Source organism: Elephantulus edwardii, unplaced genomic scaffold, assembly GCF_000299155.1.
Source record: "Elephantulus edwardii isolate Elephantulus edwardi_28Jun2011 unplaced genomic scaffold, EleEdw1.0 scaffold00014, whole genome shotgun sequence".
Lineage (NCBI taxonomy): Eukaryota > Metazoa > Chordata > Mammalia > Macroscelidea > Macroscelididae > Elephantulus > Elephantulus edwardii.
The window spans coordinates 26,067,195-26,084,674 of record NW_006399764.1 but is presented as its reverse complement, the minus strand read 5'-3'; the positions used below and the strand labels follow the sequence as shown (position 1 = coordinate 26,084,674).

The window sequence follows — 17,480 nt, the reverse complement described above, 5'->3', positions numbered from 1 at the left end:
CAGCAGCAGTCTCAAAACTACAAAGTCTACATTACCAAAAACAATAAGCCCACTGAACCAAGCTGAACATTCTGGGCTGTGTTTCTCTCCTTTTTGTGCCAATTCTGAGTATTTATCATGCTTACTGAAATTAGTTTGTTGTTTTTTTTTTTTCATCTAGATGTGTTACTGACACTATGTTGAGTTAACCACATTTTTTCAACTATTTGTTTTAAAGTTTAGGCAGTTGATCTACTATTATTATTTTTTAATCCAACAGAAACCTGAGCAACAAAAGCAGAAATGAAGCATTCGATCCCCAAAAATTCCTCTGAAAAACCAAACAGATCAACAGGCAAAACTCCAGCAAAATGTCCCAAACCAAGAGGTAAGGACTTAAGCTTTCTTCACTGGTAACAAATTTTTATCTGATGACAAATCTTTAGCTACTTTATTAAAAGCGTTAAGAACGGAAATGCCTGTTACTCTTCAGTGCATAAAGCAGCAGCTTGTTTATAGCTTCGAGTACAGACTATAGAGCCAGCTTTTACTATTTGATAATTTATAGGACAAGATTGTTCAAATCATTTAACTTGCAAATAGTGATAAACTTAATAAGCTCAACCACACTCATGGCTTACTCTTCAGTAGATTTTCCAAGGCTGTGAATCATATGGGAAGAGACTGTTCATCTTTCTCCCACAGTCACTGATGGATTCAAACTACCAGAGACATGGACTTAGTCATGCAAGTCTCTATGGACTGTCTATGTTAGAATAGCCCTTCTTAGTAATAGCCCTTCTTAGTAACATAATGTTTCTCATCTCTCTCTCCTCAAATTTACCGTCAAATCCTCAAAATCTTCTCCAGATTAACAACATTTTAAACTGATCTGCCATAATTCAACAACTAGCTTATTAGGACCTTTGTTGTATCGAGCATATGGCCTTTACTTGTGCTTCTCTTCTGATACAAAGCAAGGATGGTTGAATCCAAGGCCAGAAAAAAGCAGAATCCACATGTGATGCTCCAGTCTCTGCACTTGCAAAGTCCAAGAGTCTGAAATGAGTTGAAGGGTATACAGAGCCGGCTGGCAGCTGTAGCTCAGAGATGAGAGCTATGCATTTCTCTATACTGAAGTGACCTAGTCTATGAAATCTAGTCATGGAAATGTAGACACATGCTTTCCTTATGGAGGCAGTAACACAACAAAAGCCAGCTGAGGCCTGGTGGACTGGAGAGAAACAGAGGATGGGAGCAGAGGGGCAGAACAGTACCGGGGTAGCCTTCCTTCATTGCTTCTCTTAGTTCCCTGACCATCTTTAAAGTTAAATGAGAAAGTGGCGCTAGGAAACATCATTTTGATTCCCTTCTGTGCTCCCAGAAGGTCTGATCCACCCACATTGTTCTTTGACAGCCAGAGAATAGACTGAATTGACCGTGGTTTCTGAATTTCCAGGAAACCACAGTCCAAAAAACCCCTTTTCCTGCAAGTAGCTGGGTCAAAAAATGTTCTGTGTAGTAACTCAGTGCTGTGAGTCTATGTCTCACAGTTCTCTACATATAAAGGCACTTTTTTGGTTTTGTTCCCCTGGAAATGCAGCTATTGGCAGCTAGTGGAGTGAGAGAATGAGTCAGAGCTTAGCCCATAGCTGGCAGATGCAAATGCTAAAACGGACCCTTCCTTTAAGTGGTCTGAACTGCTTTCCCACACCAGCTAGGGGGACGGTGATACAGATAACCCCCAGCTCACCTTTGTGACTTTGGAATGTAGCACTATGTTCACTGTCCCGGGATTGCTGCGCTGCAATCCCGAAGGCACGCATTCTAGTCCACTAGCTGTTCCAAGGGACAAGGAGGGGCAATCGTCTCCTGTATGATTAACTGCCTCTGAAAATATGCTGGAAGGTCCGCGGTGGGCTGGTTCTGACTCAGTTGTGCACAACACAACAACACAGCAGATCTTCCTTCTCAGTAAGAGCACTGACTCAGTGTAATACTAAAGTCGGTATTCAACTCTCCTAACCAAAACCTCAACAAATACCTTGTAGGTGAGACATAGGTTAGAATCTGTTTCTTTCTTTTTTAAATTTTTTTATTTTAATGAAAGTTTACAGAGACTTAGGGTTTCCATTCATTCATTGTTACACTTTTCTCCCTGGCCACCCCTCCCACCCAGTTCTTTCTTCTCTTTGAAAAGTGAAAGAAAAATTCTTTCATTGTTATACAATCCCTCCCCCCAGGTCCACTCCACTGTGCTGCCTTTGTTCTGGACTCATGTCATGACAATAATACCTAATCACATATCCCTTTTAAACAGTTCTCTCCCTCATCTTTCTCAATGCAGTATACATTATTTAGCCCCTCTTTCTCAGTCTTCCCTCAACCCTGATGTCAATCCTGTTTTAAAATTCAAGTGCAAGAAATTCCATCTCTTTATTTTTTTAAAGTTTGATTTTCTACTATTATTATTAATTTTAATGAAAATTTACAGAGACTTTGGATTTCCATTCATTCATTGTTGCACTTTTCTCCCTGCCCACCCTCCCTAGCCCTAGTTCACTCTTCTCTTTGGAAAGTAAAATTCTTTCATTTTTATACAATCCCTCCCCCCAGGTTCACTCCACTGTGCAGCTCTCATTCTGGACTCCTGTCATGACAATAAAACCTAATCACATATCCCTTTTAAACAGTTCTCTCCCTCACCTATTTCAATGCAGTATACATTATTTATCTCATCTTTCACAGTCTCCCCCCAACCCCTATGTCAGCCCCATTTTACAACAGTGGCACCATGTAGTATTTGTCCTTTTGTGACTGAGATATTTCACTCAGCATAATCTCTTTATTTTTTAAATGAGTATCTACTCTGCTTCCCAAGCAGCAAGGCAAGACCGCTCATTTCATTCCGATTCCCCTGACCTACCCAGGATCTAGAACTTTCCACACTCTACAAAACTCAGTCACCAACAAGCATGCCTGCGGTTTTGCATGCTGTGGATTCTGGTGGTCACCTCCTCCAGGGCACTTCTGAACCCACAGGGGGCAGGATTTCATGACCTGGAGGAAAAATGCTCTCCCAAATTCTGGGAAGCCGTTCACCACCCAGAGGCAGGTCATTCTTCTGTCCTACTTTCCAGTTCTGACTCAGACACCCCCTCCAGGTTTCTGAGGTTGTAAATATTAATAATAAGAAGAAACTGCCCATTTCTGTCCTACAGAGTTGTTGCTGGATTAGACCCTGAAGAAAGATTTGTTCATTCTTTTGGTATATTCAATATTGTTTGTCAACATCACAATTCAAAGGTACCAATTCTCCCTTGTTCTTCCTTATTCACTGTCCAACTTTTACATGCAGAACACATTTCATAGATAATTTCCTACATCCTAGCCTGGCGACCAGAATCTGGAGTTTAAAAACTTTTTAAGCAGCCATCTGAGACCCCATTTTTGGTCTCTTCCCACTTGGGGTATAGGAGAATCAAGAAAAATTAAAACTCAAGGAAGCAATTCATTTTAGGGGGCACTAGTGGACCTCCAAAGCTTGGAAGGAGGAGTGGCATCCACTTGCGTAATAGCTTGCCTCCGGAAACCCTATGAACCTGGAGAGAGGATGAAAGATACCCTGCGTTGAGGACTCTCCTTCATTGGGTCGCTATGAGTCGCCTGTGACTCAATGGCACTTAACAACAACAACAACAAGTCGACCTCTGACAAGTTCGACTGACACAGGACTACAGCAGTAGGCTCAAGTGTATCAGAGATGATGAAGGTGGCTCAGGACAGGACAGGATTGCGGTATGTTGTTCAGAGGGTCACTGTGAGTCATACGCGACAGCACCTGACAGCAAGAAGAGGTGCCTTGGTGGTGAGGAGTTAACGCTGTCAATCCAGAGGCACACAACGCGTTCAAACCCACTATCTGCTCCATGAGAAAAAGATGAACAGTCTCCTCCTGTGTGATTTGCTGCCTCTGAAAATCAGCCAGAGGGCCAGCTATGGTGGGTTCCAACTTGGCAATACAGAACCTCCACCAGAGCCCACACGAGCCACAGCTCCTCAGTCCTAACCCCAAGATAACCACGACTGACCACTCTGAACAAGACCACCACAAAAGATTCTCATTAAAAAAAAATTCTCATTAGAATTTTTATTAAAATGTAGAGTAAAATTCAAAGTGCTCCCTGCCCCCCTGCCAGACCAGACTTACTAGTCACAAAGGAACAAAAAAGCACTCCTGGGAGTGGTACCCTGAGGAAACCCAAATGGAAGGCTTGAGGCTACTTTGGAGCCAAATAATAAACTGGACTGTAAAACGAATAACAACACCTGTGAAGAATGTGCTCAACTACCTAAGACCAAAAGTACAGCATTTTCCCAAAACCAAGAATGAGAAGACAAGGGAAGGATAGGGAAATGAGATGAATGGGAACAGGGAACCGAGGCAGCAAAAAGGGAGAGAATTGAGTGCACATTGTTCGGATTGTAAACTGTGTCACACAGCAATTTTTGTATGAACCATTGACCAGGAAAAGGAATTTGCTATATAAGTTCCCAGCTAAAGCACAGTTTAAAGGAAAACTGAGTCTAGCAAGATGGCATCATATCCCTGCACAGCGAGTGTTGCCTGGAATGGAGCAGAAGACATACCAGCCAGGGGATAGCTCTGGTCCTGTGCAGGCAGTTACGGAAGATGTTTAAGTGGATAGTGACATTTTAGTTCATGCAATTTCATGTAACACAATGACTGCATTTAATAATCATATTTACAAGAAGCTGTTCTGCAATCCGAAAGGCACGTGATTTGAATCCACCAGCTGCTCCTGTGGAGAAGGATGGACAGTCTTCTCCCATATGATTAACTGCCTCCGAAAACCCACTGAAGAGTCAGCAATGAGTCGGTTCCAACTCGACAGTACCTGACAACATGTGAAATCTACCTATCCTGCATGTGCTGCTTTATGGTCCATTTACTATAATGCTGACTACTGAGGTGTGGTGACGTGTACAGGACGCTGAAAGGCTTGAAAAAATTCTTATGTGGAAGATTGTATTTTCTATTTTGGATTTTTGGTTGTCTGTGGTTAACCAAAATGGCAATATATTAATAGCATCATTAATACCCTATTTAAGGAAAATCTTGCTGAAAATAACCCAAAAATGGTGTGTACATCTATAGGGAAATGTCTGAAATTTAAGCTAAAATCAGAAGAAGCCACAGAACCAAGGATATCACTGAAAACATGAGAGAGGTTTGGGGCTGAAAGCAGAAAATACCTCCGAGATGTTTATTTGTTTTTTATTGACTACCCAAAGACATTACACTGTGTGCATCATAAGAAATTGTGGCTAACGCTGAGAAGAATGCGAGTCTCAGAACACTTGCCTGTACTCATGTGGAACCTGTACACAGACCATGCAGTAGCTGTTCAAATAGAAGGGCGTACTGCGTGATTTACAACCGGGGAAGGTGTGCGTCAGGGTTGTGTCCTTTCACTGTATGTATTCAATCTGTTTGCTGCGTGAACAATCTGAGGAGCTGTACTATATGAAGAACTTGGTATCAGGGTTGGAGAAGGATCCGTTAACAACCCGTAATGTGTAGGTGACACAATCTTACTTGCAGAAAACCAAGATGACCTGAAGCAGCAACTGATAAAGAAGATCGAAAACTATCGCCTTCGTTATATTCTATACCTTGAGATAAAACAAAAATTGTCACAACTGGACCAGTAAACAGCATCATGGATAAATGGAGAAAAGACTGAAGTTGTCAAGGATTTGTTTTTACATGTGTGAATGCCCAGCAGCGAGCCAAACAGCATGTTGCATTGGGAAAATCTGTTGCAAAGACGTCTTTAAAGCATTAAAGGCAAGGAAGTCTCTTTGAGAATGAAGATGTATCTGATCCAAGCTATGGTATTTGGAAATACTAGAGACTCAAAACACACATAAATCTGTCTCACATGTACAGCCAGAATGTTCCCTAGAATCAAGAATGGTGAGTCATTGTGAATGATGTCATGAAAGGGCAGTCTGAGCTTTGTCCTTAGAAAATGCCTGTAACTTTGGGAAAGGAACCCCCAAAAGATGTGTCAATAATAGAGATACACTTTCAGGAAATTTTGTTTTTGTGAAAATTGTATTTGTTGTTGTTAAGAATATACACAGAACATGGGGAGCTCCGGTGGCCTAGTGGCAGGAAGCTACACTGCAATCCCAGAGATGCACAGTTCGAATTTACCAGATGCTCTACTGGAAAAGGAGGGACAATCTCCTCCTGTACCAGTCAGATCTGGTCTGATAGTCCACACACAAAAATAGCAAAGTAAAATTTTTAAAAAAGCATATACACAGAACATTCGACAGTTCTCCTGTACAATTCCTGACACTAATGGCCTTCTTCAGGTGTATAACCATTCTCACCCCCTTGTTCCTAATTGTTCTTCCCTGTAGAGATGAACTTGCTGCCTGACAATTCTTAACTACAGCAATAAGCATCTAAAATTTGCTTTTACATATCATAAATACACATGTAGTTTTTTCCAATCCACCTTGCCCTCATGTAAAAGTGTAAGGATAAGGGACTGGATTTTAGATGTTTGAAAAATGGCCTATAGTGAGCTTTTTATTAGCATTCAAGAAATCACAATTGTAATGCTAAGTAAAAACAAAGGACATAAATTACATATACAATACACTTACAACTCTGGTAACCTAGTGGGCAAGAAGTTGTGCTATCAACCCAAAGGCAGATAGTTCTAATCCACCAGCTGCTCCTCAGGGGAAAGATGGGTAATCTCTGCCTATGTGATTGGCAGCCTCTGTAAAACCTGCTGGAGGGCCAGCTGTGAGTTGGTTCTGACTTGAAGAAAATGAAGAGAGAGAGAGAGAGAATGTGTAAAGTTCTTTTTCTTTTAAAGGAAACAAAATTCCTCAGAGGATCAATTTTCAGCCAAATTAAAGTATATAAAGTAAATACTAACACTGGCGATAAAAATACTCTTCCATATAATCAACCATATGGGACCAAAAGGTTAACATTTATTTGCCCAAAACCCAAGCTCAGAAGACAGGAAGGGTAAGGAAGGGGCAGGAAAGCAGGGAGAGTGGGAGCTGGGAACTCAGTCAGGAGGGAGAAGAGTGTGGCTACACTGAGGGGATTGGAGTTATTATTCTGAAACAAAATTGACATGCATTGTGGACACTGATGGGCTCTGGAAACTTTTACCCAAACTATTGTGAAAACCAAAATCATACACATAAATTTTTTAAAAAGAGTGTTAAAAAAACCATAGTGGATGACTTTTGGGTGTTGAAACCATATAGCTGTGGTGGCCTAATGGTAAGAAACTATGCTACAATCCCAAAGGCACACAGTTCATATCCATCAGTTGCTCTGAGGAAGAAAGATGGGCGGCAATCTCACATGTGATTTACTGCCTCTGAAAACTCACTGGGGGGGTCATCTATGGGTCAGTTCTGACTCTATGGTATACAAAGACAATGTCCATAGTGGGCCCTGGCGGTAGTTTAGTGGGTAGAGTGTGGGGCTACTAATCCAGAAATATTCAGTTCAAATCCACCAGCTGCTCCACAGGAGAAGACGGGCAGTCTCGTCCTGTGCAATTCACAGTCTCTGAAAACACATAGCTGATAGGTCCGCTATTGATCAGTTCTGATTCTATGTCCATGAGGCTTTGGGTTTGGATTTTGTAAGTGTACAATGGGTGTGCCTTATTCAGCTGTGTACCCTCAGATCTTGAGGGAGTCAGTCACCCCACTGGCTTCAACTAGGAATCCTGTGTTGAATGGGGCCCGACTTCCATTCCTTTCCTCTGTTCTGCAGGTAACAAACACAAAGAGCAGCATCCAAAACACCCCGCCTGTCGGATACAGCCTAGGAGGCAGTGCCGAGTCCTCCCACGGTCTGCGGGCTCTGCCAGAAACCAGGCATTTTCAGGTAACCATAGCTGACTTCAGGGCACAGGTGTGGCTGGGCAGGGTGGGAACTTACAAAACCCTGACGATTACAGATGACAGTCCCCAGGATGCCTCTTCACATGGTCTCAGGAACGTCTGTCCATCTGCAGCTGATGAGCCTGTTGGCGATAGCTAGCAATGCAGGCACACTCTACAGCTGGAGCACTCCATTCTGATTTTGAAATGCTTGCTAAGGACTCAATTTCCATATATTTCACTCCTAGGGAGAAATAAATTATCCCATAGAAAAAAGATATTATCCCAATAAATGTCAATATTTTATTAGTGACAGGAAAGTAAGAGCTGTTAACACTTTAAATTTCAACTCACAGGTTTTTAACTAGTTTTCAAAGTGGTATTACAATTTAACATCTATTTCTGCAAATAGAGTTCTAAGCTAATTATCCATTAACAGTCAAGAATGAAAGAGATCATCCTTCAGAAAACTTGAGCAGGAGTTAGATGCTGTTCTAGCCAACCAAATTCCTGAGGTAACTAACTCAAGATCTTGGAAACAGACTCATATTTCTCAGTGAATGTTTTAAAATTACTTAAATTTACGTTTTCATGAAAAGAGAGGTAACTCGTGGTTGCTGTGAAGCTGAACTCTGTGACACTGATGTGTCAAATGTGTGAATGGTTACCCACGGTGGACTGTGTTTGGTGGAGCTCCCCGATTAAAACAAGCTTGGAAGCAGGAGTGGCATCCACTTCTGAAAGAGCTTGCCTCCAGAAACCCTATGAACCTGGAGAAAGGAGGAAAGTTATACAAGTGTTCAGGTCTTTCATTCATAGGGTCGCAATGAGTCGCCTACAACTCAACAGCACTTAACAACAGCAACATACATGAAAAGTTCAAATTTTAACATTCTCCTTAATATTTTTTTTTTCTTAGCACAATTCTGTGAAGAGAATCAATTCTTTTTCCCCCTCCAAGCCCAATATGGGTAGTCCATAAATCTACTCTAATGAACTTCAGTGGGCTATAGAAATAGTACCATCTTCTATGAAATGTGACACTGAAAAAAGGGAAAAGGATAGGGGCATTGCTTTATGCTGGCCTCTTGGTATAAGAGGAAGAAGATAGAAGGAGATCACATTCGAATTCTGTCACCATGAGAGGACCCTGAGGGAATCGGAAGCATATAGATAGGTATTTCTTCATCCACAGAAATGGAGCTGCTTCTTGTCCACAGTCGCCTACCATAAATTCCCACAAACAATTACAATCACTTTTCCAGCTTTTTCCTCCTCCCCAGTCCCTCCCTTACACCCCCCACCCCCACCCCGACACACACCCTTCCTGCAGTCCTCACCCAAAGGTCTCACCCAAAGGTTTGGCATTGTTAGTCGTCCCCTCTGGCCATTAGTCTGTGACAGGGATTTCATTTGTCTCTTGTTGTTGATTGCCATTGAGTCATCCAGTCCAGCACGACTCATCACGACCCTGTGAACAAAAGGCCTGAAGCCTTTCTATAACTATCGACATTTATCAAAGTTCATAGAGTTTCCAGAGGCATGTTGTTTAGGAAGTGGAAGCCACAATACAAAAAAAAAAGGAGGAGGGGGAATAATTGGAGTTTTATAAAAATGCTTCCCCACAAAAAAATGTATTTTTATATATATGTGTGTGTATATATGTATATATATGTGTGTGTGTGTGTGTGTGTGTATATATGCCACAATACCAAAAAAAAAAAGGAGGAGGGGAAATAATTGGAGGAGTTTTATAAAAAAGCTTCCCCCCCAAAAAATGTGTATATATATATATATATAAAGTGTATGTAAAGAGTTTGCCAAAACTCTGGTTCATGGGGAAAAATGATTCACAGAGGTTTGTGTTTTTTCCCCCCCAATTCTTAGTGGCAGAAACATTACTTGTGGAAAAGCAACACACTTACCTGAGCACATTCAACAATCAGTTTGTCACTTTTGTTCCTGAGGAAGGAGTTAATGGCATCTATGTTGGAGATTCCGGAAAAGTCCCAGAGAAAAGTAAAACATTTTCTTTTATCAGTAAAAATGTGATGGTTATTGGTAAATCAGGGGGGAAATAATGTACTAAATAATTTGCAGTAGATTAACGCAGATGTGACAAAGTCAGTTCATGTTGTATGCTAATGCCCACCCACGGGCAGTGGATGTCTGACCACCACTGTGCTGAGATGGATTTTGAAGCTTCAACAAGGCTCATCAGGGAAGAATGCAGATACTGCAAAGTGTTATCTGTAGTGAAAGACAGAAAGAAGAACCACATGTATTTGTTATTGGAAAATGTCCATCAGGAGCTCTGCTGGCATAGTGCATTATGAGTTGCAAACCAAAAGGTCAGCAGTTCAAATCCACCAGTGACTCCTTGGAAGACACAAGGGTGATCATTACTGGTAAAGATTTTGCAGCATCAGAAACCTTAATGAGCCTTGCAAGGAGTCAGAACAAACTCAAAGGCAATGAATGAACAGAGTGAATAAAATATCCATTAGAATTCTCAACCCCATCAACACCACCACCAAAAATCACCCCAGTAAAAGATAGATTGGTTTTATAAAACAATGCATAGGAATGATTGTATGAAACACAATATGAATGAAGAATAATGTGAAACACAACGTATACAAACTTTGTGAGCAAATCAATACACACACATATGATGTTGTTATTGTTGTTATGTGCTGTCGAGTTGTAGGCGACTCATAGTGACCCTATGAATGAAAGTCCTCGACAGTTGTGTAACTTTCATCCTTTCTCCATCCTTTCTCTCACACACACATATATAAAAGATTATACCAATATCTGAAGTATTTTAATAACTATATTTAGAAATGGATCATAGTATATTTGTATATTTATATATTGATATTTTGGTTTTTTAATTTTATATTGGTTTGCTCTATTTATATATTGTTGAGACCTTTTCAAAACCACAAACATTTTGCTTTTATTGCTATGTAGTGATAATTTTTAAATTAGCTCTGTAAGATTTTAAAATCATTGTCTTAGAATTGGAACCAACTCAAAATTGACCCTCCAGTAGGATTTTTGGAGGCTGTAAATTGTCAGGAGGAAATCATTCAGTCCTTCTCCTTTGCCTCTGGCGGCGGATTACAACTGGCAGAGAGGTGCCACCATTGGGTTGGTGGGGTAACTCCCTACAGACTAGGATGTGGCACCAGAGCCCTCTGGTCCTAAGGAGGAAGGGCATTTCACTGTTGATGTACAAGCATTGAAACAGAAGTCTTTTGAGAATACTTTTTCTCACCAGAACTATTCTATATGGCTTCTCTTCCAGACAAGGTGTTCCTCTATCGCTATGCTTCTTCAATCCCTGAAGATACATCAGGTAATCTAGAGGGTTGGGTAGCTGTATTACTTGGATGCTCAAAACTGAGATAAACATAAATTTTAAAATGTACCACAGAGAAGGAAGGCATCAGCGAGTGTCTTAGAAAGTCCCCTCAATCCCAAGCTCATTATAAAACCTTATCTTCTTAAAGGGTTGATTCCACTTTGTCTATTTTGCAGCTTAATAATTAGGATAAAGGTATGGCTTAATGTAAAAGACCCAAAAGAATGGTGGCTTAAGTGAGGTAAAACTTTGTTTCTATCTTAACCAGGGCTGAATGGTAGTTTTGCTGCACAGTTGCCCAGTGACTCCAGTGTCATAGTACACCCCCATGTTCCAGGAGTCAGGAGAGAGGTAGACAGGTGTATTTATTCCTTTTAATTGCACAAAGCGGAAGGTGCACCTGACACTTCTGCTTGCCACATGGTGGTCAGAATTTACTCACACAGCTATCCTTAGTTGCAAGAAAAGGCTGAGGAATGTTTTCTTAGTAGGCAAGTGGAAGAGTTGGAAATTGGGAGCATTAATGGTTTTCACAGGAAGACAGGAAAGCAGAGAGAAGGCCCTCAGAGTCACAATTCTCCAGTCAGGAAACATAAGAGAATGCTCACCTCTCAAATGGCTTTGAAGTAACCAAGTGTTACTCTAGATCTCTTTCATTGCATCTGAGTGCAAATATTTCCAAGAGGCTTGCTGGTGAATGACTGTTTTAAATGATTGTTTGGGCTCTTTTCCAGAGTGTTAAATTTGTTTAAGTGAAAATGACAATTCTCGAATCTGTAATTGACTTTGACTTTTTCTAACTGTAAGGTGAAGGTTGGAAGTACGAGGTAAAACTGAGGCTCAAAGAAAACGAAAACTTCTGGCTGCATTGCAACAAGCAGAATCAAGCCGTGGAAATTAAAAAAGTATGTCCTCCATGTGCATGCTCAGTTCTGCCCCTCCATGTAGATCTGGACGATCAGGGAATTCGGCAAGAGGAGTTTTGTGCTACCATACATAAAACACAACCAGTTACTAGAAGCTACTTGCTTCTGGGTAGGAAAGTGGCTTGTATAACCTTACTACTGAGAGGTCTCGCCTAGCACTTCAACATCATCTGGGACCTTGTGAGAAATGCCCAGTCTCAGGCTCCCCACAACTCTAGTAGAATTAACATTTTAATGGATCTTCAGGTGGTTCATATGAACACTGAAATCAGAGACATATTGCTACACAGTATGACCTCTTTCTGATTGGCTTTAAGGACTACTAACAATTTCTCCAGAAGCTAGTTCTTTGTAAAATAAAAATTTTCCTGGTGAATGCAAAAATAAGCTGAATATTCTGAACTTGCTAAAGAGAAGGTAATAAACATTTCCAAATGCCAAACATTATGGGTAATGACAGTCTATATCTACATCACAGGATTCATTCATTGTGTACTCCTCTTCAGTTAGTAAGTGGCAATACTATCTTAGTCTTGACGGAGAGTTAAAAGTATAGTGTGGAAGAAACAAGCTAAGAGTGGAAGCAAGGAATAAAATATGAGCTGACATTATAGACCATAAATTACATAAACACACAGAATTATGAAGTTATTAAGATAGTCTAAGGCATTATTATTATTATTAAGGCATTATTAACATAAACAATCAGTGGTATCAGCATCTCTTTTTGCCTCGCTTAACCAAAGCTACTTAACTGTATCTAAACATATTATTTGGTAGTTATAACCCCTCAACAAGGTAGAGGTTAACAGTGTTAACCCTGTACACACACACACACACACACACACACACACACACACACACGCGCGCCCATTAACTTTTGGCTCCCAAAATTTAACTTCTCATAGCCTACTGTCAACTGGAAGTCTTACCAAGGTCATAAACAGTTGATTGGCATATCTTTTATATGTTGTATGAATTATATACTGCACCCACATAAAAGTTACATTTTTAGTATGAGACAAAAAGGTGTTTCACAAAAAGGACAAGGTTTCTGTGCCTCTGGCTTAGTTGCAGTAATGGCTTCATGATCTTTACTTTAGATGCATTTATCATGAAGAAGGCAGCCCTCAATCTTCAGTACCTATTAAGTTATTCAACCTTTGTAAAAATTTTTTAATGCCATAACTTTTCTGTTTCTCGGGAGCACTGCCAGTATGTTGAGTGGCATTCCATGTGGGCACCATGATATTATTCAAGGGTTGTAACCCCAATCTCCACATGATGACAATATGTAAGAGCTATGAGACACTATCTTACTGTGATACACATCTTACTGGAGATATGAGGACACAAATATTTAGATGCATATTCACAAATTTTCCCCCATTAGGATTTTTTTTAAACTCCAAGTATAAGGGAACCAGCTCCATTCAAACTCATGTTGTTCAAGGACCAACTGTACTTATAGTAAGAGATGACCTCGTTTAAAAGCACTGTTTTATTTATCTTCAGATTAACCATGTGATGGCATTATCAAGCTGGTCAGTTACCACAGTGTAGTAAAATATCCCCAAAATTCAGTGGCTGAAAGGAATAAGCAGTTCTTCTCATTCACATATCTGTGGATATATTAGAGATTGGCTGACCAGGAAACGGACTAAACTAGAAAATCCAGGTTTAAATAAAGCAACACACTCCAAATCTCAAAGTTGTTGTTGTGAAGTGCCATCAAGCCCACTGCAACCCATAGCAACAGTGTGAAGAACTCATTGAAACCTTGCTCTCTCCTGTGCCTTCCTCACTGCTCCTGCCACGCTCAAGTCCTCAGTCTCAGGCACTGGTGCCCGTCTGCCTCAGAGCTAGTACATGGCAAAAGGAGTGTCAAGCCAAACAGGCTGCCTCCAAATCCAGTACATGAAGCTATTGGCTACCAGTGACTCAAAGTCCTCTCCCTTTAATCTTCCACTTCCTTCTTCCCCTCTCTTCTCTCAGATTCCACAAACTGGACCATTAGAAAGACCAAGTCACACACACATGAATAGCCCTTCCTTTATCTTCTAACAAAGAGATAAAGTTGGCTCAGGACAGCTCATTCACGCATTGGTTCTTTTCTCTCTTGTTTTCTCAGTTTGAAGAATCCGAAAGGTTACCAGAACAGACCTCCTTTCTCCTTCATTACAAGACCTCAGAGTACGTCTCATTTGAGTGTAAGAGCAATCGTGGAACATTTATTGCCGTCAGTGGTGACCACCTCCAGTTGGTTCAACCAAATGGCCTTACTGAAGAAAAAACGCTGTTTAAGCTAGCTCCATCACAGTGTTTAAATGTATTGGAAATCAGTGGGTCCTAGACCAAGTGCCCCCAATAGCTACCACCAGAGAAGGAATGAGATGAGGAACTAGATGAGTATCATGCAAAGGCAATAGAGAGCTCCTAGGATGCTGTAAAACATGTTCCTTGTCGTGTATGACATTCCCTCCCCCCCATTTTTCAATTCTGTTTTTTGTTTCCCTCTGGATCACTACACATTCAGCACAAGTATCAATATATTAAATAGAATATTGGTAATGCCATTTACAGTCATTCTTAAAAAGCCTGATCTTTTTAAGAGGATCTAAGGGGGGGGGTACATGGGGGACAGAGGAGAGGGTGTAATCATAGGGTCACACAAATTGATGGGTGGAGGGAGGAGTGGGTAAAGGAAAGAGCTGCTGTATAAAACAATTTATAGGAACTTTGTAAGTAAACCAGTATAAAATAAAAAACATATTTTCTTAAAAAGCCTGATCTTTACTTTTATACTGTTTCAGTTTAAAAAAGAGTTTAGAAAAAAAAAAACCCAAAAAAAAAGAGTTTAGTATTTATGATCCACTTTAAAGACTTACAGAAGGGCATTTTCCCTGGTGGCAAACACAAAGTTCAAACACTAAAGCTGCTAATAAAAAGTCTAGATTCTGACAGACTATTTGTCAACAAAAACCACTTTTGTTTCCAGATACCCTATGTGGCACTTGGTTTACATCTTTCAAATATACAGGGCTTGTGGGACATCCTCAACTGTACATATTCTCATTTTAACAAACAAGCTTACTTTGAGCATGCCATTCACTCATTCTTACATTGGGAAATGAGATAAGATGTAGTTAAGTCATGTTATAGAAATCAGTGTGAATATACAAGAAATTTTTTTTAAAAGCCATGTGGTAATGTGAGCCACAACATAGGTGATGACAGTAATTCTAACTTAAATATAAATTCCACAGAGGGACCAGAAGTTACTAGAGCCAGGGTGACATACAGATTGGCATTACTATGACACTTGTTATGAGTAGATTAAGTATAAGAAAACATAATAAGTTTGCTGAAAAACATGTTATAGAAAATTTCATACATAAGCTTGCTGTGAAACATAAACTTTTATGATATGAGTGGTTCAATAATAGGAATTTGCTATTTGTTAGAAATAAGAGTAAGAAATATATTAGAAATTTGCTATGTCATATGTTAGAAATAAGAGTAAGAAATATATTAGGAATTTGCTATGTTATATGTTAGAAATAAGAGTAAGAAATATATTAGGAATTTGCTATGTTATATGTTAGAAAATATGTTAGGAATATTTGTGAAAAATATACTAAACAGTTTGATATGCCCAAACATGCCCTCACAGGCCCTCAGTGGCCATAAGGCCCTACTGGCTGCAACAGGTGTAAATTCTTCATAAGGGACTATGACTTGTTACTGCCCATGTTGCCTAGGAAACATGAGTATGGAACATGATTGGTCAAACCCATGTTGTTTTAGGACTAATGTGATTGGTTATACAACTTATTAAACTAATATGGTTGGCAAAACCCAAAGTTTGAATGTTGTTATTCTTAATATTATTGGTTGAGTATAATATAACCCAAAGTTTGAATGTTATTGGTTGAATACAGTACAACACTCCAAAAGTACATAAACTCTGGGAGCCCACCTAAAATGGCACTTCTGCTGAAGACAATGAGCTAAACACTGAAGACCCAAAGGGCTCTTTTCAGAACAAAAAACTCTGGCCACACCGATGACCGAGCTGCTGACCCTGGCCACACCAGGGACTGTGAACTGCTAAATTAGTTGAGGATCCCAACCGTACCACTGGTCATGAGAGACCAAAGAAGGAGATGAGTTGGGCTTCCAGGGGTGAGTGAGAGTTCCACACTATTAATGAATCAATATGTTGTGATGAATTTATGAATTGCAAAGTAGATAAATTGCAATTAAGTATATAATGCTTGCTATGAATTAATGAATCAATATGCTATGATCCGTTTATGATTTGCAATTGATTATTGCTATGAGTTAATGAATCAATAAATTATAATAGGATTTTTAATATGTCTACAAGTAATTAAAGCTCAAGGCCCATGACAGATACTCCATGTCTTCTGACCTTGACTTTGAAGGACCTAAGACTTTTTCCTGTTGTGTACCAACAATTTTAATCTGACTGGCACAGGAGGAGACAGCCCCTCCTTTTCCAGCAGAGCATCTGGTGGATTCAAACTACAGGCCTTTGTTATTGCAGCGCAGCTTCTTGCTAGTTGGCCACCAGAGTCCTATGACTTTTGATGCATTCATTGTCACTGGGGATAAAATTTCTCCTAACCTTTGTTTCCTTTGTGCACAAGTCTTTCTGCTGTCCAGTGTCTGGATGACCTTGTATACTGTGCTATATCCATACGATTCTGTCCTGTCTCCATTTCTCCTAGCCAGGCAGCAGTGTCCTTGATGAGTCTTTTGTACCTCTGAGCTTCATTTCCTTATCACCTGACTTCTTGATAACACATTTCTTTCACTTCATTCCCCTTAGGAACAATTTTACTGAGGGCTATTGATGTGGCTTCTTCTATTGAATATTTTTAAATTTTATAGTTATTTAGGTAGCAAAATGCATATTAAACCATACAATAACATCCAACTATCAAAGGGATCATTTTTTCTCATCTTATAATCATAGCAATTTCTACTACAGTTTTTCAAAAGTTTAACATGATAGATGATTAAGTATTTGAAGATTCAAGAAAAGTAAGCTTTTCTGAAAGGGTGGGCTCTGTAATTTCTAATTTGTGGAGTCCTACATGATATATTTGTTAGTGCAACGAGATGGAAAAGGCAATCTCCAATTTCGTATGGAATGGAAAAAAGCCCCGAATAAGCAAAGAACTCCTTAAGAATAGAAGAACGGTAGGAGGTATCTCACT

General features: G+C 40.0%; 1 protein-coding gene across 1 annotated transcript in view; it reads left to right on the top strand.

Moving 5' to 3' along the window:
• The window catches only part of IL33 (interleukin 33), an 18,821-nt gene extending 4,234 nt beyond the window's left edge, over positions 1-14,587 (top strand). Inside the window, exons 3-7 of the mRNA XM_006881357.1 lie at positions 7,829-7,942; positions 9,826-9,999; positions 11,252-11,302; positions 12,116-12,213; positions 14,366-14,587. Coding sequence (XP_006881419.1) covers positions 7,829-7,942; positions 9,826-9,999; positions 11,252-11,302; positions 12,116-12,213; positions 14,366-14,587 — 659 coding nt within the window. The remainder of the gene's footprint in view (positions 1-7,828; positions 7,943-9,825; positions 10,000-11,251; positions 11,303-12,115; positions 12,214-14,365) is intronic.
• Positions 14,588-17,480: the final 2,893 nt, after the last annotated feature.